Source organism: Arvicola amphibius, chromosome 8 (assembly GCF_903992535.2).
Source record: "Arvicola amphibius chromosome 8, mArvAmp1.2, whole genome shotgun sequence".
NCBI lineage: Eukaryota > Metazoa > Chordata > Mammalia > Rodentia > Cricetidae > Arvicola > Arvicola amphibius.
The window spans coordinates 21,627,573-21,649,907 of record NC_052054.1 but is presented as its reverse complement, the minus strand read 5'-3'; the positions used below and the strand labels follow the sequence as shown (position 1 = coordinate 21,649,907).

The 22,335-nt window shown below is 40.8% G+C and overlaps 1 protein-coding gene across 7 annotated transcripts in view; it reads left to right on the top strand.

The window, feature by feature from the left end:
• Window positions 1–22,335, top strand: part of Utrn (utrophin) — a 498,374-nt gene that overhangs the window by 190,880 nt on the left and 285,159 nt on the right. For all 7 annotated transcript variants that reach the window (XM_038338349.1, XM_038338350.1, XM_038338351.1 and 4 more), the window contains 10 exons: window positions 1,608–1,769; window positions 2,585–2,713; window positions 3,337–3,510; window positions 4,996–5,151; window positions 9,257–9,427; window positions 13,171–13,350; window positions 14,841–14,969; window positions 15,257–15,427; window positions 17,218–17,379; window positions 17,965–18,102. In XM_038338349.1, the coding sequence (XP_038194277.1) occupies window positions 1,608–1,769; window positions 2,585–2,713; window positions 3,337–3,510; window positions 4,996–5,151; window positions 9,257–9,427; window positions 13,171–13,350; window positions 14,841–14,969; window positions 15,257–15,427; window positions 17,218–17,379; window positions 17,965–18,102 (1,572 nt within the window). The remainder of the gene's footprint in view (window positions 1–1,607; window positions 1,770–2,584; window positions 2,714–3,336; window positions 3,511–4,995; window positions 5,152–9,256; window positions 9,428–13,170; window positions 13,351–14,840; window positions 14,970–15,256; window positions 15,428–17,217; window positions 17,380–17,964; window positions 18,103–22,335) is intronic.

The window sequence follows — 22,335 nt, the reverse complement described above, 5'->3', positions numbered from 1 at the left end:
CCCTGGTAGTTAAGGCCTTGGTGTGGTGAGCATTAAAGGAGACAGCCAATATTGATGGGAGCCTGAGGACATTGAAGTAAGTATGGTAGAATAGATCTAATATTAATTTGTAGGTCACTCACACACAACTTGATGAATAACAAACAAACACTCAAATTGCCAGGCCTGGCATAGTAGTGCATGATTTTAATGCTAGCACTCAAGAGGCAGAGGCAAGAAGATCTCCGAACTTGAGGCCAGCCTGGTCTGCATAGGACGTCCTAGGCTAACTGAGGCTATATAGCAACATATTGTCTCAACAAACCTTTGTCAGTGAATGCAGCTCGGTGGGAAAGAGCTTGCCTACCATGCACAAGGCTCTGGGTTAAATTCCCAATACCCACCTACCCCTGCCAGGTACTTGTTACTATTTCTTTTTGTGAATTATGTTATTTTCTGCAAGAATAATAGTATAGTTCTATTTAAAAATAATGGGGAGGGGCTGGAGAGATGGCTCAGAGGTTAAGAGCACTGTCTGCTCTTTCAGAGGTCCTGAATTCAATTCCCAGCACCCACATGGCGGCTCACAACCATCTATAATGAGATCTGATGCCCTCTTCTGGCATGTAGGCAAACATGCAGATGGAATATTATACCTAATAAATAAATCTAAAAAAGGAATAATAACTCCTATATCTATATCCTAGGAACTATCAGGGTCATCAGAATTTATTAACTGTTATGAAAACAACTTCGCTTGGCTCATATCCAGGTTGTATCTCAACATGCATGTTCATATCAGTGATAAGAGGAGGGGCATTGTTCTTTTCTAAGAAGGTTGGGGAGATAATTAGATAGCTCTAACAGATTACTGAATAACAACTGCTGAGATTTAGACTATAAATAGCACTGAGCATAATTCAAAGATGTGAGGCAATTAGTGGCATGATAACACATGCACCCGTAAAATTTGTTCTCAATTTTAGGAAAAAGTTTTTAGATATTTATTCTCTTGATAGGCATCCTTACTACATATTATTATTGTTATTATTTTTTTGGCTAGGCAATAGTGATTCTTAAAATTGCCCCACATTTCTAACAAAGCTTTTTAAAGTAAAGTGCAAGGTTTATCTAATTTAAAATGTTTTATGTATATGAGTATCTGCATATATGTATGTACACTGTATATGTGTCAGGTGTTTATGGAGTCCAGAAGAAGGTGTCAGATCCACTACAGTTGAAGCTAAAGATGGTTGTGAGTCACCAAGTCCGAGGTGGGACAAAAACCCTGGTTCTTTACAAGGGCAACAGGTACTCTTAACCATCGAGCTGGTCCCCTAAATAGGCATTTTTATTCTCTATTTTATATGTCCTATGGGAGATCGTTTCATATTTGTGCTTTGTGATTGTATGTATTAACAGAAAGAAAAACAAAGAGAGATCCAACTGCTGTGTCCACGAGGCTCTGGAAGAACATCCTCACTCTTATTATTGATAGTTATTATTTTTTTATAAGGAAAGCTGCAGTCTTGAACCAGTACTTTATTATAATCTTCATGGCCAGAAAGCACAGCCAGCTATTTATAGTTGTGCTGAGCAGTTACAAAGGAAATGTCTCTTCTGTGCAGGCGGAGAGCAAACAGATTTCTTTGGAGAAACAGCTCCAGGTCCTCCGTGAGACCGACCACATGCTTCAGGTGCTGAAGGAGAGCCTGGGGGAGCTGGACAAACAGCTCACCACATACCTGACCGACAGGATCGATGCCTTCCAACTGCCACAGGAAGCTCAGGTATTGCTTTCAAGTCGAGAGTCTTTGTGTTCTGAGAAAGAGCCCTAGTAGCCGGCTCCTCACTGGCCAGAGCCAGGACAATGGCGAACACTCTCTATGGAACAACCTTTGATTTTGAACTGTTGTTGTTCCCTGGGTGAGAATCTGAGACTTTTTCTCTTTAACGGTTTATTAGTTGTATGCGAAGGGGTGTTTTGCCTACATGTTCATGTGTGCACTATGTTCATGTCTAGTGCCCATGGATACCAGGAGAGGGCATTAAATGCCCTGGTACAGGAGTCAAACCTTTGTAAACCGTTGTGTAGGTGCTAGGAAATGAACCTATTGGAAGAGCAGCTAGTGCTCTTAACAGCTGAGCCATTGCTCCAGCTCCTGCCACACATTTTCTGCATTAGAAAATGGCATACTTTTATTGCTATTTTTAGCTATAGAGTTCAGACAGCTTATTCTGTATAAACCAGATGTGAACATCAGAAATGACATGCAAAGACACACAGTAGCTTACAGTGCCACGGATCTATGTTGTTATCATGCATCCCTCCCCAAGCTTATTACAGTGTATCACATACAGGATTAGGCATTGTATGACTATATTGAATTTATGTATCATTATTTCTTTCTGTAATTTATTATTGTTGTTGTATAATATCATACTGCCTGAAACTTACTATGTTGCCAAGATTGGCTTTAAACTCACATCAATCCTCCTGCTTCAGCCTCCAGAGTGCTAGGATTGCAAGCATAAACCACTACCCCCTGGCTTCTTTCTGTACTTTAAATCACTATGCCCTATTTCTTTCCTATCCTCCTGGTAGAAGATCCAAGCAGAGATCTCAGCCCATGAACTCACGCTGGAGGAGCTGAGAAGGAATCTCCGCTCCCAGCCCTCGACCTCCCCTGAGGGCAGGACCACTAGAGGAGGAAGTCAGGTGGACCTGCTGCAGGTAATGACCAGGCTTTTCCTTTGCTTTTTATATCTGGCAGGTATAGAAAAGCAAAACAGAAAAGCTTGACTTTTTGGGTACCTTTTTTTTCTGTATGATGATGCAGACAATAGGGTGACATTGAAGTATTAAGGGCTCATTGCACTTCCTCGGCAGCAGTAAAATATCCAGTTTTAATAGTTAGGTTGAGGAGAGAGAGTCTAGCCTACCAGTTTGTATAGTCTTTGTATAGGCCATTCTCTGACCACAGAGGCTGCTGTCGTGGGTAGGATGAAGGACTACTTAGGTGCTTAGTGGGTGGTCTGAGATGGACTTCCACTCCTAACTTGTGGTTAATGGTATTTGAGGTCTGTGTTCATGAACTAGAGTTCCTTGAACAAGTGAGAAAATTAATGGGCTTTCATTCCAGAGATGCCATCTCTATCCAGATTTCTTATTTTTGATATTGAGATATTGGGCATTGCTCATCCATGGCACTGAGCCCTTTACATGATCAGAGCCTCCCTAGTTCCTTTGGGCTTTCCCGGGTGGGCTTGTATTTTGAAAAACCTTCCAGAATTATGTATTTTACCAGCATCTTATGAGAGAGATCACGAGTGGCTTACTCTCACTTCTGCAAACAGAGGAAGCTTCGAGAGGTGTCCACAAAATTCCAGCTCTTCCAGAAGCCAGCGAATTTCGAGCAGCGGATGCTTGACTGCAAGCGTGTGCTGGACGGAGTGAAAGCTGAGCTTCACGTCCTGGACGTGAAGGATGTGGACCCTGATATCATCCAGACCCACCTGGACAAGTGCATGGTGAGCCTGAGGGGCAGCTCGCACGGCCAGAGCTGCTCTTAGGGTTTAGTCCAGAGCAACTATTCCTACTCCTGAGTTCAGACCACATGGATGATGGAGTACATATTCAAAAATTAAAAAAAGTGGCTCTCCCAGGAAAATTAGAAGATATAAGAGAAATAGGAGGAGGTGAAAGCAATGGTTATAGTCTATACAGATAAAGGCAGTAGATTAAGCACATAAATAGCATGCATTAAAAAAACAAAGAAACGTGTAAATCACAACATGAAGTGAGAAGGACCTCTGCAGGATGCACTGGTAAGCTAAACCTTCCACAATAAATTTGAAGTCACTAGACATACCACATCTAATATGGATAGCAGGAATATTATCGAGTGAAAAAATTGTTCTGCTGGGAAAATGACATTGAAATCAAAGTTTAAACTTAAGAGGGGATGAAAGGAATGAGAAATAAGACCTTACTGTTTCATTCTCTGTAGTTAGTTAAACAGAATTTTTCTATATGAGGTTAGTGAGAGGATCTGAGCTTCCTTACTGTCATGCCTGGCAGTCTTCTGAGAGAAGTTTAGGGGGAGCTAGTGGGGCTTGTTGAGGCTGTCATTCCTACTGTTTGTTTCTTTCCTGCGTGAAAGAGAACATGGAGAGGACACATTTGAATTCCATGCAAATGTTGTCAGCATCTCTTTGTGTATTGGCATAGGGTGGCAGACATCACTGTCCTGGACATCACAGATAATGGCTTTGTGTCCTCGAAGTGTTTTGGGTTGAGTGCTGACGTGCAGATAAGCTTCCTGGACAGAGATTGGGGATTCAAGGTGACAGGGATGAAGGCAGTTTGGAATGCGACCTGTTGTGGCATTCCCATTTCATAGAACCATGTCTACCTTGGTACTTTAAAGCTTTTGGTATATTTCCAGGGTGTAAATTATACTTGCTATGGTAGATTTACTTCCTCAGAAAAATAGACGAGTAAGTGTTAGGGATTCCACGTTTTTTCAGGCACAGATCTCCAGGGGCAGCTGTCTTCTGGTCATGGTGTTAGAAATTAAAAGCTTTTCTGTGGGTGCAGGGAATTGAACCAAGGACCTTGTGTTTGGAAAGCCTGTGTTTTCCTATTGAGCAGTCTGCTAGCCCTACAGTGTGAGTCTACAGAGGCCTTCCTATTGACCTCCTGGCATTTCCCGTAGTTTTTGAGGGAGACATGTTTATGACAAATGCCAGGATTTCTACTCACCGTTAAAATTACCCATCTTGTTTTATGTTTAAACAAAACCAAACTCTATTAATTGCTTTCTTATCTGATTTGAAAAAGCGTTGCAACCTTGGCTTCCCTTGACTCAACCTTCAAACCACAGAAGAGAAAGATAATGCCTTTTGATGTCCTTGGCGAGATATTAGCTGCCCAGCTATAGAAGCAATGCTCTGAAATGATGCCAGTTGGGGAATTTTTCTATTAACAATTTAAAAATTTCCTCTCTTTCAAAGAAACTATATAAAACATTGAGTGAGGTCAAGCTTGAAGTTGAGACGGTCATCAAAACAGGGAGGCACATTGTCCAGAAGCAGCAGACAGACAACCCAAAAAGCATGGATGAGCAGCTAACTTTCCTGAAGGTTCTCTACAATGACCTGGGCGCACAGGTGGGACATTTCACTCCCTTCCCCGTTTTTATCTCTCGATTTCTCCATCTCTCCCCCTCAATCTCTATCATATTTTATTCTTTACATGCATATTAATAATAAAATTTTTAGTAGTTATATAAGATATTTATGTTTAATATTTAATGCAGATCAATGTTTATATTTTCCATGGCTAGTGACATTTTATGTTATTCTAAGGAAACTCAACAAAGTAATAGTTTCTGCTTAAATCTTACTTTCCTTTGAATTTCTAAATTGAAAAGTTTACCAAGGCATGTTAATGTCAGGATCTAGTAAGTGTTAAGTGGCAGGTAGTCCTTAGTAGTCTACTGATCTAGTAAATGTTAGGTGGTACATAGTCCTCATTTTAGTCTACTGAGACTTAAGATCCTCTACTGAGTGGGTGTTACAGTCGGTAGGCCATTTTTCTGAGTGCCTGGAGTAACTGGGTTCTACAGAAAAACTATCCTCCTCTGTCTTTTGAGAGTTCATCGCTGAAATTCAGAGTCCAAAGAACATGCAGAAGCCAAACCTGACAATGTTAAAAAACTTGATTAGGTAGTGTTTTGTTTGTTTTGAGACAGGGTCTCCCTATTATGTAGCTTATGCTATTCTGGAACTTGCTCTGTAGACCAGGCTGGCCTGAAACTCACAGAGATTCCCCCTGCCTTTGCCTCCCCAGTGATGGGATTAGAGGTGCGCCCCACTATACTCAGCTTGGGTAGTGGTTTAATTCTTCCACAGTGGTTGAACATTAGGCTCAGATTTGGGTTAGGAACACTTTCTGAGGAAGTGCTGCATAAGCTGGGATTTGAAGGATAGGTCACAGTAACTTTGGTGAATGCGGGGGAGGGTTATAGAACAACTTGTGTACATCTTTGGGGGGAAGAGACAGAAGGGTGTGTGTGTGTGTGTGTGTGTGTGTGTGTGTGTGTGTGTGTATGTGTGTCTGTGTGCATGGACTCTGAATTTCAGCGATGAACTCTCAAAAGACAGAGGAGGATAGTTTTTCTGTAGAACCCAGTTACTCCAGGCACTCAGAAAAATGGCATGCGTGTGTGGTGTGAGGGTGAGGGTGCCAGAAGAATATGGGTGTCTGGTTCTGGCACTTTAGCTTACTTATTTATTTAAATTTTAAGACAGAGTTTCTGGAGCTTGGCAGGCAGCCAGTAATCCCCAGCCATCATCCCAACTCCATCTCTTACACTGCAGGGTTATTGGAATGTGCAACTGTGACAAGTGTTTTGCACAGTCCTGGGATGGATTTGGGGTCTTCATGCATGCATAGCAAGTGCTTTTACTCATTGGGTCCTCTCTCCAGCCTCTAGATCAGTTGGGATGCTGGACTGAGAGGAACGAGAACAGCTGTGAGGAGACCAGCTGGGATGTTCTTGTGCTCTTCGTGAGAAGTGATGGTGGCCCCCGTGGATGGGAGTGGAGATTAGAATGGGTTGACTTCAGACCCCTGTAGGAAGTGATGTCAATGTATTTATGATACATTAGCCTATTGGTGGAAGGGAGGGAGCGATAAGGCATGGTCTTTTATGTTTTAGGTTTGCTTCTGTGGTCCACTGTGGTGTCATCCTGGAACATTAGGGTGATAGAAGAAAAGGTTGAGATGCATGTAGAAATCACATGATTCTGTTTGATATTTTCCTATTCTAACTCCTTTTGAGAGAGATGTCAGGTAATTATGCCGACACCAAGGCAGTGGTTCTCAACCTATGGGTTGCGACCCCTTTGGGGAGTTGAATGTTGAATGTCCCTTTCACCCGGGTCACCTAAGACCTTTGGAAAAAAACATACTTGCATTATGATTCATTGAAGTTATGACGTAGAAATAATTTTATGGTTGGGGGTCCCCACAACATGAGGAACTGTGTTAAAGGTTCACCGCTTTAGCAAAGTTGAGAATCGCTGCACTAAGATCTGGGGAGGACATCTGGGCTGAACGGGTGGGTTTTCTGAGTTGTCTCCATATAGGTGGTAACATTTTCAGGACTAATTAGATTATTTAGGGAGAAGATATGGTGAGGGGGAGATGAGGTCATTGACCAAGGGTTATGAATTAGTCAAAGTAACTTTAAAATAAATAACAAGATAACAAGATGTGATAGGCATACGATAGGGATGAGCTCTCAGAAGCAAGGGGTGGTAGAATTTCAACGATGAGTTCAGTCATTGGTTTTGTGACTGTTGTGATTATCGTGATTGTGTTGTGATCCCATTGGCTCTGCTGCCATTGGGACTGTTATTGAATTTAGCAAGGGATGTGTGAGAAGTCAGGGAATAGTGCCACACCGTGGGAAAACAGCTTTGATCATGTGATAAAAGTAGAGAGTCGGTCTTTAGGGAAGGGGTGTGTGTTTGTGTGTGTGGTGTGGTGTGACGTGAGAGTTTCAAAAATGTTTACAAAGAAGGAATGGTTATATAGCCGAGCGTGAGAAGGAATGAATACTCAGGTAAAGATTTTACAGCCCATGGCCCAGTTCCCCATGCAGATTGCCCCTCTTCCTGCATTGATGAGGTTGAGAAAACTGTGTGTTCTTATAATTTGACCTATGAGTTGTTTTCTCTCTGATATACAAATCTTTGTTAGCATTAAGTTTGGTGATGATTGCATAGCTGCTTGGGCATGTCAAAGTCCGAGAATCATCAAGTAGTTCAAGTGTTTATCACTCCAATTTGCATTAAGGTACTATCGATTTAGTGTTATGGATTTGAATTGAAATTCATCAGAAAATATTTCAGTTAAAAATTTAATAGCCATTTGGGCATAAAAAAGTCAAACTGCACCAAAGGAGGGAGAGAAACAGAGTGTGATCCCATGTTACTTTTGAACTAATTTGTCTCTCTGTCATTTTATATCTTCTAAGAAAAGTTCATCTCAAATGTGACATGCTATTTCTCTGCCTGTTATCTGTACACTAGTGCTTATCAAAGTAAGACATACATCAGTTAATTTATGTGGTAGTCAGTTGTACCCGTTAAGGTAGGTGAGGTCTCTCAGCTTTCTGGTTTGAGTCATTGCTCTGGTTTGAGAATACCATCATGTTATTTTAGGGATTAGATCTGTTAAATTAGTGGTGTTGTCTTCTTATTTGGCCTTGCCCTCCTTAAATTTTACCTTCCATAAAATTGGGGAGAGTATTGCTCATCTCAGAAGCTACTATGGATTTTATTGCGTGACACATTTAAGATTCATTAGAACATCATGGAATCTACATGAAGGGGCTAATGAGGGGCCAGGATGTAGACTGTTTGCCTAGCAGGCTCAAAACCCCAGGCTTCATTTCCAACACCGTATAAATGGGGCATGGTGACTATTTTTTCTATAATCCCAGCACTCAGGAGATGGAGGCAGAAAGATCAGAAGTTTGAGGTCTTCCTCTCCTGTCGACCTGGAATACAGAGTCCCCATCTTAAATGAAAGAGACTGATGAATGTTAGTTAGTTCAACTCATTTTGCTTTCTGTCAATTAGAAGAACAGAACAATAAGATTCATGGTGTATAGTCATCTGCTTTTTAAGTCATATGGTTAGTAATAAAATATGTATTTAGGAAAATAGTGCTTTTCTCCCTCACATGGCTACCTGCCTCTGTGCATATGATTTTAAATGGAACCCTTCTTTGAGAGGATGTTAGGCCATCTTCTCATTGAAATTATAATGTGTTCTGATCATTGTTTCCCTGATATTGCTCCAAGGCCTGGGCTAAGTCCATTATGTAAGCATTTCTCTCACTTGGTGCTTAGAACAGTGGGGCTGGACTCTGCCTCCTTCAGCATAGAAGTTAGTGGTAGAGCTGCCTGGCATGCACAGCCCAGGACTTCCCAACACTTGCTCACTACAATATATGGAATTGCAAGGTCCAGGTGATGCTGAGGTGATGGGAATGAAACGGTCATGGATGTCTTCGGGTTGACTATGAGTCAGTTTGCATCCTTTCTGGATTCATTCTCATTCATGTTCATCCTTTCCTTGCTCAGTCATGATCCGTGTTTATCCATGTTTTACAGTGTTCTTGGCCCCTTGTTCATCCTTGACCCCTTTGTTTGTCCTTGACTTAGTCACCATGCCCCGCTCCCTAACCTCTCTTGTTCAGGTAACAGAAGGGAAGCAGGACCTGGAAAGAGCCTCTCAGCTGTCCCGGAAGATGAGGAAGGAGGCCGACACTCTCTCTGAATGGCTTTCCGCCACGGAGGCAGAACTGGTGCAGAAGTCCACATCGGAAGGTGTGATTGGTGACCTGGACACAGAAATCTCCTGGGCGAAAGTGAGTTTCCCTTGGGATGGCCGCTGGTGTCATCCTTTCTTTTTTGAGCAATAAGTAGCTCAGAGCGGCCTTGGACTCTTGATGCCTCAGTCTCTCCATTGTGAGGATTTCACGCAAACGCGATCAGGCCTGGGATCACTGTTATTTCTTTCTTTATTAGCTCTATAATGTTCACCATCTCACATTAATCACATGCTTTCCTTGGCTTTCTGAATTACTAGACTAAACCAAACTAAAATCAAACAAAAACTGTTGTGATATTGACAAGTTTTTTTTGCTTTTGCTTATCTATTATATATTAGAGACAAGTGTAGTATTTTAGTTATTTTAATTTTTTTTTCTTTGTTTTTCACTCATGGATATTAAATTTATCTCTGTCCATTTTCATTATTATGTACAGTTCTATGAAGAATATACCCATAACTGAATCTTCATACATTTATAATTGCTTCCTGAGTGTATTTTAGTAGCCTGAAAATTCTCAGGCTAAAAAGTATGTCCAGTTTAAAACCTTAGACGTGCTGTGAGTTTGTCCTTTAGGGACAAGGACCACTTGTGCATCAGTTCCTTCCTGTTTTTGTTTGGTTCTGAGAGAGCATTTGACAGCGGTGTGAAAGCTCTTTCTCCGGTTATTTCATTAGAACCTTTTCCATGGCTGTAGCCACCTGTAGTCCTTTTTGAAAGCTAGCTTTCCTGTAGTTTTGACCATTTTAAAAAAAGCCCCAGATTAGTCTCTTAATTTAGATTTCTTTGTTAGGTTTATTAATGCTTACTGTGTTGTATAGTATTAAAAATCCCCTTCTTTGCCATTAATTCCCTTCTTCTGCCCTTTAATTTTCTTAAATAAACACATAAGTATTTTTCTTAAAAAAAAAGGAATTAGTGGATCTCTATTTCTGTTACCTCTAATTTCACAAGGGCAGGCTGTACTCTGGAGAGTTTCTTCATGATCTTTTATAGCCTCATCCTTTAATCCTTTAATATTTTAGTTCATCTAGAGTTTAACTTGTGGTCTATCACAAGAAAGGCTCTCAGCTTTGTCCCAAATAACTAACCGATGATCCCAGCATTTTTTATTGAGTTATGAGTTCATTTTCTCTAGTCTAATGTGACAGTTAGTAGACTCTTACTGCATTCTGTTGTTCATTTCTGACCCATTCCCATTCTCTAGTTCCAAAGCTCTTGAATGCTGTCGTTTTGTTATCCATTTTAATTCTCATTAAAGGTTCCTTGTCAGTAGTGGAGAGATGGCTTAGTAGTGGTTAAGAGCACTGGCTGCTCTTTCAGAGGTCCTGAGTTCAATTCTCAGCAACCACATACATGGTGGCTCGCAACCATCTATGATGGGGTCTGATGCCCTCTTCTGGCATGCAGGCATTCATGCAGTCAGAGTATTCATGCCTAAAAAAATACATGAGTAGATAAATAAATTTAAAAAAAGAAAAAGAGCCCTTGTCTTTATGATTTTGTGGTTGATGTACTTTCATAGTAATGGTTCCCAAATTGGTTACAAAAATTTTGTGTTGATTTAGTTCAAATTTATAGGTTTGTTAGGTGAGAATTTCATCTTTTGGTTTTTGTTTTTTTGTGGCTGGTGATTAATCCTAGATTCTCGCACATGCCACACAGGTGCTCTGCTAGCCTTGTTAAATCTTTTCAAATTTTTTTTAAAGAAAATTTGTTACTGTTATACATTATGATGTGTGTGTGTGTGTGTGTGTGCACGCACATGTATGTGTGAGTAAATGTGGAGTGAAGACTTCCTTGTGTAACGAGACAGATGTAGAAATCAAGGAATAACTTCCAGAGTTTGGTTTTCTCTTTTTACCTTTGTGTGGTTTCCCGGCTTGCACAGTAAGTGCCTTTCCCTGCTGAGCCATCTTTCTAGCCCCAGGTGGAGCCTAGGCTGGCTTAGCTCTGGAGCTCCTCCTACCTCTGCCCCTTCAGTATATTCTCCAGCATGTACCACAATAGGCTTGAATCCTCATTAATGTGTTGTCATATTTTCTCCCAATCCCTGAATTCTTTTACTTTGCCATATATGTTTGATTTTTTCTTTCTAAACATTGTGCATATATACTCATGTATTTATTATATATTATATTGTTTTTATTACCATGTAGATGTGCACATTTTCTCTTTTTTACTAATTGCATATGCATATATACATATATATACATAATGTATGGGTGATATTGAGTTGTCTGTATTAATATTTGATCATCCTTTTTTTTCTGGCCTTATGAGTTCTATTTTTTGTTAAATATCATACCTAATGGTGAGTTTGTCTCTTGTGAAATATATGCTCCTTGTGAAATATGTACTCCTGATTTCCCACTTAATCCTTTTACAAATTTGAAATAGTGAGGATGAACTATGCAAACCTCACAACACATTCTCATCAGTGCAGTGGGAGGAATGTTGGTGTGGAGCATAACCACCCGCCCTTTCAACGGTGTGTTTTCAGATTTAACGAATGCATTTATTTTATAACATTTTTAGTTTCTTCACTTGAATATTATGTGCAATATTTAAGATTAAAGTTTAAGTGGCATTTTATTAGTGAACTTAAGTAGGAATTTTACTCCACAGATTAAATACTGTGTTCAGTAGTCTTTCTTTACTATTAAGGAGTGCAGCAAGTCTGAGCTGCGCAGAGCGTGCCTGTAGTTGTTGTTCTCACGCTTGGTGGAGGAGAATGTCCACAGGAAATGTCTGAGTGCCTTTTAGATACTCAATGCCTTTTGCTAAGTGTCATGACCAAGACAGTGCCTAAGCATTGGTTCGCTTTTAGATTTGTGGTTTGTGACCTTTCCGAAATGTGACTTTGCAAACAGTGTCCACATGGGGACTTCAATACCTTGAAATGGTTGCTATAAATGTTGTTTTAAGAAAGTGGACCACTGGGCTAGAGAGATGGCTCAGTTGTTGAGAGCTCTTTCTGCTCCTTCATGGGACCAGTGTTTCCTTCTCAGGACCCAACAACAATCTGCCTGTAACTGCAGGTCCAGGAGGACTGATGCCTCTCGCCTGAAGGACACACAACCACTCAAATGTGTACACACACACACACACACACACACAGATGTAAATAAATATAAAGCTTAAAAGTACTTTTTAAAAAAGAAGCAAGAGTTTTAAAAAGATACAGCACCAGGAGGTGCCTCTGTCCACTGCTTTCAAGAGATTTTGCATTTTTCACCATATTGCATTTTTATACATGTTCCCTTTCCTGGTAAAACTTCATTTGTGGGTGAATTCCCATCAGCTTTTTCCTGCCTAGAGTGTTCCCGCTGCGTGAAGCTGAAATCCAAAGCTTGTGTTTTGCTGGTTCTCCTCAGACACTCTTAATCCGTATTTCACATCTGAACTTCTTACATTCTTTTTCAAACTCCCGTATTAACCGTTTTGATTTTCATTATTGTTTGAGAGTTCTTGGTATGTCAGTGTGTTGAGTTTTCTAAGGCATTGCAAGTAATCAAGGAAATCATAGACTCTCATGCTGCTGGAGGAGAAAAGTTAGAACACGACGTGCAGATGCACACACACAGACACACACACACACAGACACACACACACACAGACACACACACACAGACACACACACACAGACACACACACACACACACACACACACACACACACACACACACACACACACACACACACACACAGACAAGGTTAGGTAAATTTTATAATATTCTGAAAAGTCAAGTGTGTTTTGTTCTCCCTCCTCCCCCCAGAATATTCTGAAGGATCTGGAAAAGAGAAAAGTTGACTTAAACAGCATTACTGAGAGTAGCGCTGCCCTCCAGCAGTTGGTCTCGGGCAGTGAGTCCGTCCTGGAAGAGAATCTCTGTGTGCTTAATGCTGGGTGGAGTCGAGTGCGAACCTGGACCGAGGACTGGTGCAACACCTTGCTGGTATGTTACCAGAACACGTCAGTGGTGATGTCTTCCCTTCACAGCTATTAAAGCATATGGCCCCCATTAGAATTCAAAATCTGGTTCCTGTGTCTGGCGGGTTTGTTTTGCTTTGCTTGTAAATTGTATTGTTCTATATTTTATTTTTCTATTGAAAAGGTATCAAGTGGATGAATTTACAGTACCTCTATGAAACTAAAATAGTTGCACTGAATATACATGCTGCATTTAATATTTAGTAAATATGCTTTCATTTTAATTATATCATATAGTAGTTATTATAATATATGCTATGTATGTGTATGCATAGATTGTATATACATTGTATACAGTCTTTATAATGTCTTAGTCATGCACTAGCTCAGAGCAAAGATTATATCAAATGATGGGGTCTATAAAATTCTTGACTTTTACCTCAGTGAAGTTGCTTAAAAACTCTATTCTTTTCTTTCTCATTTACGGAATTGGCATTATTATAATTGCTACCTTGTATTATTTAATGATGATTAAATGACTTTGAACATATAGTGGTATTATATAGCAGTATATTAAACTTCCCATTTAAATTTTTTCCAATTATGATTCTATGACCATTACATTTTCATAGTGTTAGCTAGCTCTCTTCTACCAGTAATAAACATATGGCAGCCCCAATTTCTGAAGTGAGAGTTATTATTTACAAATTATTACTTTATTCTGACACATTTGATAGGACTTATCTAGCTTATATAATTCCCTTGTTATAGATAGATATAGAAAAAGAATAAATTGTCTGTTGAGCATTTTTTCAAATCAGTATATGTAGGGCAGAGGAGGTCATGTGCTTAGGTCTTCATTGGCCAGAGGTTTCTTATATTCCAGTCCATGATCTATTACCCACCTAACTTTAGGTCAATTATATAATCTGACACATCACTACATATCCATGTAGAGAAAAGTACATAGCTAAAGCTGGCCATGGAGATGCATACCTGTAATTCTAGCACGTTAGAGACCAAGACAGGAGTCTCTAGCATTCCAGGTCAACCTACATAAGAAAGCCCTGTCTCAAAGAAAAAAAAAAACAGCACTCATTCACTCTCAAAAAAGTCAGGTCTGGTGGCACGGGTTTGTAACCTCAGGTACTTGGATGGCTGATGCAGGATCACAAGTTGAAAGTCTGCATACAGAGTAAATTCTAAGATATCCTAGACGCCTTAGTTAGACCCTGTCTCAAAATAAAAAATAAAAAGAAGGATGGGGATATATTCAGTCATATAGTCGGTGAGGCCCCATGTTCAAGCTCCAGAACTATAAAGCAGTTGTGCCTCCATCCAGAAACTCCAAACCAAAAACAAGCCAACTACGTGTAAGAATGTAGCAGAGTTGTTCCTTGTTGTATAGAATTGTGGGATACACAGTGTACTCTTTGGTGGCCTTTCAAATCTCTTTTGAGATCATCATCTTACTATTTCATTTGATTGTGTCAGCATTATTTTACTCTTCTGTAGAACCATCAGAATCAGCTGGAGATGTTTGATGGACATGTCGCTCATATCAGTACCTGGCTGTATCAAGCTGAAGCTCTACTGGATGAGATCGAAAAAAAACCAGCAAGTAAACAGGAGGAAATCGTGAAGGTAGACAGCCCCTAGTGCCGCAGGGATGATATGCTGTGGTCTGTTCTCCTGTGCTGTCAGTTGTGTGGGGATTCTCATGTAGTTCATGGGAGAAACTCAGACGGCCATCAATTTTCTGTGACCGGCTCTTCATCTGGGTGATGGCGCTGAAGTTTCTTCCTAACAACCACGGATATTTATCTTAAATACCTTGAGTCCATAGTAAGCATCACACCCATATTTATTTTTTGACTTTTCACTTGAAATAATCTCTCTGTCTCTTTCTCTCCTCTTTCTTTTTCCATCAGCGTTTGTTGTCTGAGCTGGATGACGTCAACCTCCAGGTGGAGAATGTTCGTGAACAAGCCATCATCTTGATGAACGCCCGTGGAAGTGCCAGCAGGGAACTCGTAGAACCCAAATTAGCTGAGCTGAACAGAAACTTTGAGAAGGTGTCCCAGCACATCAAAAGTGCCCAAGTGAGTACTTGCACTTTTATAGAATACCATTTTCCCCATGGGTAGGTCAATTTGTGCCAACCTACTAATTTTTAAAGTTAAATGAATTTTAATAACTTTTTGGCAAAGCAATTGGTGTTACTTATGTGTGATTATTAATATATAAGGAAGTATTTTTTACTAAATAACTCACAAGTGGTGTCAGAGTCAGTTGACAGTTGGGATAGGAATAGAACAGAAATAATGAAGTCAGGTCCCAAGTTAGGTATGCTTATCAATCCCTGATCGTGAACTCATCCTTTTAATGTATGTGTTCATAGAAAATGCATGTGTGTATGTTAATGTTGACAGATTTAAATACTATAAGTAACTCAGTTTATAGTTAGTAGAAAGACATGCTTCCTGAATTTACTAATTCAAAAAAAAGCTGTATCAATTAAATCGAGGGTCAAAAACAAATAACTTTCTACAAAAGAAAGGTGTCTATGCTATGTATCTTTCCTATTCTTTCTCTTTTCATCTTTATTTTTAGAGGGGAGGAGGAGAAATGTTTTACTATAGAGTTCTTAAGGCTGGGCACAGATTAGGAGCTTTGGAAATGTGATGTAGTTGCCCACCTTGGTGCCATTTGTAGATGAAAGTTTCTGTCCTGCCTGGTCTCACAGCTATTTAGTCCCAAAGTAACACACAGAGACTTATACTAATTATAAACTGGTAGGCCTATTAGCTCAGGCTTATTATTAACTAGCTCTTATAATTTAAATTAATTCATAATTTTTATCTATGTTTAGCCATGTGGCTTGGCACCTTTATCAGTGCAGTATTCTCATCTTGCTTCCTCTGTATCTGGGTGGTGACTACAGACTGAGCCTTTCCTCTTCCCAGAATTCTTCTAATCTGGTTGTCCCACCTATACTTCCTTCCTGGCTACTGGCCAATCAGCACTTTATTAAACCAATATGAGAGACAAATCTTTATAGAGTATAAGAACTTTATCCTGTAGCATGATACTAACATAAGAAATTTTATAGCATTTTGTACATGCTCTCTTGAAATTGATTTTAATAGTAACAATCTGTGGTCTGTTATCATTTCCTAAGTTAATTTTATAAATTTTGTGGTTCCTTGGGAATATTATGTTTGTTGCAGTCGTCTTATTTGTCTCTCTTGGCATCAGAGTTTATAATTCATTGAATTGTAGAGGTTCTCCAAGGGCTGTTCCAAAGATTTTCAGCATTGGCTGACAGAAAGATTTTGTGTCTGTAGTCAGGATGTGAGAACGTTGCTTTCCTCATATTTGACTGTCACTGGGTGTTACTTTTCTTCATTTATTTTTATTACAATTGTTCTTCTGACTTACCTTTTCCATATAGCCATGAAAATGTGCCATTTAGAAATATAATCTTTTTTGAAGTTTGAGTATCAAAAAATCCAGGGAAATTCTTCTGAACATGTAAGGGAGGCATTCTCTAGGGTGTCCTGGAACTGGGTGAGAACTGGCCATCATTCCTCTATGACTGTGGAAGGGATGGCTTGACTCATGGCCCTGTTTCCTGTAGGGTGTTCTGTTCACTTTGGCATCTGCCATTCTGCACCAAGCAGCCACAGTCAGCTCACACCTCACGCCCCTGGCTTAAGGTTGAAAAATGAGTTATTCTAAGAAGCCCAGATTGTCAAACATCCTTGCTCTATGATGAGTGACACAGAAGTCATTTCAGATAAATCCTGGTTCCTGCTGTGACCCCTACCTTTCAGGATGAGTTTGGAAAATTAAGTCAACTGTATGCTCAGAGGCCTCTTTCCCTTCCTAGATGCTGATTGACCAGGACCCTACATCCTATCAATGCTTTGGTCCTGCTGGAACTGTTGAAGCTGCTGGGTCTTTCTCTGACTTGGAAAAATTAGAAAATGACGTAGAAAACATGCTGAAAGTTGTGGAAAAACACTTGGACTCCAAGAACGATGAGGAAAAGGTAGGCTGTTTTCAAATCCTACTTTCCTTTTTCTTTTCCTTCTCTGTTTGAATTTGCTTGCTTGACCTGCTACATGTAACTGAAGAAATCCAGATGTGATTTATGAGGGTCATTGTCAAAGCTGCCAAGTGACTTGTGTAATGCTTCAAGTTCACGTACAACCCTGCTCGGTGGCACATTCATCTAATCCCAGCAATTGGGGGGCAGATGCAGGAGGCATGGGAATTCAAGCTTTTTTTTAGGTATATAGCAAGTATGAAGCTATCTTGGACTACCTGAAATCTTAATCTCAAACAAGCAACCAAACAAACAAAATAATAATGATGATAATTATAATAATAATGAATCACATTGACTCATGTCAATCCCCTACTTTCTGTCTAAATTATCTAAGGTGTGATAAACTGGCTTTGGAATATTTTATTTTCAAATATAAAGTATTTAAAGAAAATCACAGGCTATTGTAGATTGCCCACACTGCTCTGTCTATCTCATCAGCTTAATTCTCACGCTGAGCAACGGTGAGTATTGCATCTCTCTGGACACTTTTGCCTTTAGCAAATGGTTGTTTCTTTAAACATTCAGATGGATGAGGAGAGAGCCCAGATTGAGGAAGTTCTGCGAAGAGGGGACCATTTGTTACATGAACCCATGGAGGACAGTAAAAAGGAAAAGATCCGTTTGCAGTTGTTACTTTTGCATACACGTTACAACAAGATTAAGGTATGATGGGGTGGGCTCTGCAGCCAACAAGTAACTTCGCCATCTTCTCCCATCCAGGCCAGTGCTATAATATTTAAAGATACTTCCAAGCAAGTCAGTTAGAAAATTGTATGATTTCTTCCACTTTCTTTAATTACTGGCTTTTTTTTTGTTTGTTTATTTTTAGGAGTTGGAGATGTGACATTATTGTTTTGCCCCCAGAAGGAATTGCATACAAATAATCAGTATGAACAAATTTTAAATGAGGCATCACACTGCAGTCAGTGTAGAAGAACTAGCTCTACAGTAAAGAAAACCCTTTGTTTGCTGAATTTGTCTGTAAATCTGATATATTCAAAAGCTAATGACATACTATGTTGATAGCGCCCAGTAGTCCTCTTCTTTCTAATGTGTTTTACTAGATATGCTGCTATTTTCAGGTAGGGCACTACTCAAAGACGTAGACATGTAAAGCCTTATTTGCAATCATCTCTTTTGGACTTGTGGTCATGTGTGAAACCTGGAAGGTCTCCGTCCTCCAAGAAGTGACTTCCTATTTTATTTCTTTATTTTCTTTTTGGAGTGCTGAGCATGCTATCAACATTTTAAGCTTTTAAAGATGTGGTTCTGGTGTAGTAGGGCCTTATTGTCTGGAGCAGGATTCGCTGCTTGCTGTCTTAAGTGATTTCCTCCCTAGCGGTGTTTCAACTGACGTTGTTCTCTAGGCCTCTGTTCTGTCTGGAATCAGTTTTGTTTGATCTCCTTGGTATCGGAGTGGATTTCTGTGCTTTGGCTTGCTGGCCATTGTCTGTCTCCAAATGGCCCTTGTTGTATGACCGGAATGAAGTGGCCATCCACGTCTGCCTCCAGCCTGCTTCCTTTCTTAGTCAGTCCCCTTGCAAACCATCCCGTCTGTCCAGAAGGAGGAGGCTTCAGTACCGTTCTCAGCTATTTTCTTTTTTATCTTGCCACATAAAGCAGGAATCACAGCCACTAGGCTGCGGACTGGGGACAATTGCCTGGAAAATGTGTGCCTCACAGCATGAGAACTTCAGTGCCCAGAACCACGTGAAAAAACGCTGAGTGTGTTGGCACAGCATTCATTTCCAGTGCTGGAGTGGCAGACGGGATGTTCTCAGGGTTTGTTGGCCAGACAGTCTAGCCGAACTGGTGAGCTCTAGGCCATGCACAGGACCAGTGAAAGACCGTGTCAGATGGTGGGTGGTGTTCCTAAGACACACCTGAGGTTGCCTCTGCCTTACACACATGCACAGCCCCACACACGTGCATGTACATGCTTGGGTATTCAGGTGTACCTTCACACCTAGGAGTACATGCATGTGCATACATATCCATGCATTAAAACAAACACACAGACCCTGCTGGGTGGAATAACACAATTCATAGGTGTCAAGTTGAGTTAGCATCAGGTGTTTCCCAGTTGCTTGTTAGGTGAGAGAAAAGTGAAGACACGTGCGCAGAGGACAAGGCACTGGGTTTGTCCTTTCATCCTGTAGATGGAGAGCATCAAAGTCAGGTCACCAGATTTAGTGGCATGTGCCATTACCCACTGAGCCATCTCCTTATGGTGTTTTTAATTGTGGATATTGAAATTATTTGGAGAACATAAACCAATGCATAACAACAACAACAACAACAACAACAGCAACAAACAGCAACAGCAGCAGCCACATCCTTGCCTAAGGGTAGTTAAGTCAGAAGCTTTCAAGGTTAGATCTAGGAGTGGCACATTTAAGAAATACAGTTAAAAGCAATAATACTGCTAAAGTCCTGCAGGTGTACATGGTATGCTGAACCTATCTATCTCTCCCGTAGTCTCTGCCCTCCCCGTCTCACCCCTTCTCACTCCCATCATTCCCCATTGTTCCCCTAGAAGTTTCACTTCTATTTTCCTATCGTAGATGCCAATGTGATTTTTCATATTTTTATAATGTCTAGGAACCATCCGGTAGAGAAAACATACAGCATTTGTCTTTCTGACACTGGCTTCATTTGCTTAAAATTCTTAAGTTACATTTTTCTTCTGCTGACCGTAGAACTTTTAAGTTTATGGTTGAAAAAATTCCAGTGTCCATTTTTTTTTTACCCATTCCTCTTTTGTTGGGCACCAGGTTTCATTATAATTGGGGTGCTGTGCTGTAGTGAACTCCAATATGCACTCCGAGTTAGCAACCAGAGGGACAGAACCTACTTTCTTATGTGATCTACTAACTGGCCTTTTCCGATTTGTGAACCGGGGTATTCCTATTGTGACCTCGGTATGAATTCTTGATGTTGGGTAGACGACTCAGTAGGTGACATGCTTGGGGTGTAAGTCTGTGGACCTGAATGTGGGTGCTTTGTGCTCACATGTATGCTGGGCGAATTTGTCAGCCCACCTGTAATTCCGGCACATGGGAGGGAGGGACAAGTGATTGCCAGAGCAAGCCAGGTAGCTAAACTATTCATGTCAGTCAGTGCTGGGTTCAGCTGAGATGCTCTGCCTCAGTGAATAAGGTCCACAGTGATAGAGGAAGACTCTGACCACAGCCTTGGCCTTCTGCATGCATGCATGCACGCATGCACGCTCGCGCGCGCACGCACACACACACACACACACCCCACAGACATACAAAAACAGGAGCTATAGATAGGGTCAGTGAGATGATTCAGCTGTTACAGATGCTGCCTATGCAGTCCTACCAACATGAAGGCAATTCCTGAAGCCATGGTGGAATAAGACAGCTGATTCTGAAAGTTGTACTTTGATGTCCACACCTGTCCATGACATCTGTGCACCTGTAGTGGCACCCCCACACACAGACAATAAAAATTGAATTATATAACAGTAGGAAATATATGAATACTTTATAAAATACAGATATTATCCTTCATTATAATTCAGCAGTATTATATTGTGGGGTTTTGTCTTTTAGTTATTTTAACACATGCATAGCTACATAATGACTGTAGTTTTTGAGAGTTTTTAAAACTTGTTTTGCCTTCTAAAACGTCCTTTTCTTTCAGAGAGTTGATGAATAGTAGTTCTGTTCCATTTCAGCTTTTTTTCTGCCTTATTGGGTCAATAACAACAAAGTAGAGGATATTATAAAATATTCAGTTCCTCCCTTATCTGTGTGGGCTATATTATGGGATGTGAGCCACCCCATGTAACGTCATCTCTTTTCAGAACTCGGCTGCATGTGCCATATTGTCTTTTTGTTTCTGGGCCCCAGCAGCCCCTGTGTGGCTGTGATGTGTGGTATATGCATGGGAGTGTGCATGCAGGGGCAGGGGCAGGGGCAGAGGCAGAGCAGAAGCAGAATCATGCAGATGCCTGAGGAGGGCAGTAGATATTTTCCTATATTGTTTTGAGACAGAGCCTCACTGAATATGAAGCTCAGGGTTTCACTGGCAGGCTGGCCAGTGAGCTCCCAGCATCCCCTGTCTCCTATCCCCAGCCCAGGGTTACAAGCACAGGTTGTGAAAAGATTCAAACTCCCACTGAGCCATCTCCCTAGTCCTCCCTGCACCATAACCTCCCCACCCTTGTGGTCCTCCCCATGTCTTCTCTCTCTCTCTCTCTCTCTCTCTCTCTCTCTCTCTCTCTCTCTCTCTCTCTCTCTCTCTCATAGTAGGGCATTTTGATTTATCGCACTGGGAGAAAAGTCTATTTGGGGAGTAGAAAACACATTTTGAACTGCGGAGTTTCTACAAAAAGTAGAGAGGGACAGGAAACCCCTAAGCAGGGTAGTAGATGAGAGTGTCTTAATGAATGCGTATTCTTTTTTTTTTTTTAATTTTTTTTATTTTTTTTTATATTTAAAAATTTCCATCTCCTTCCCTCCTCCTCCCCCCTCCCTCCCCTCCTTCTCCCCCTTCTCTCCCCTCCTTCTCCCCCTTCCCTCCCCTTCCCTCCACCCATACCTCCCCTCCCTCCCTCTCAAGGCCAAGGAGCCATCAGGGTTCCCCACTCTATGCTAAGACCAAGGTCCTCCCAACTCCCCCCAGGTCCAGGAAGGTGAACGACCAAGCTGAGAAGGCTCCCACAGAGCCCGTCCATGAAGAACAATCAGAGCCCAGAGCCATTGTCCTTTGCTTCTCATGCGTATTCTTTTTGCTTGTTTGTTTTAATCTGGATCTTTAGAATGGGAGATTTATTTATTAAACTATAGCTATCAAGGAGTAAAGAGGAGCAAGCAGCCCACTGTAGACAGCACTTTATTTTGAGTGGAGGATGCAGGATTTCTACAT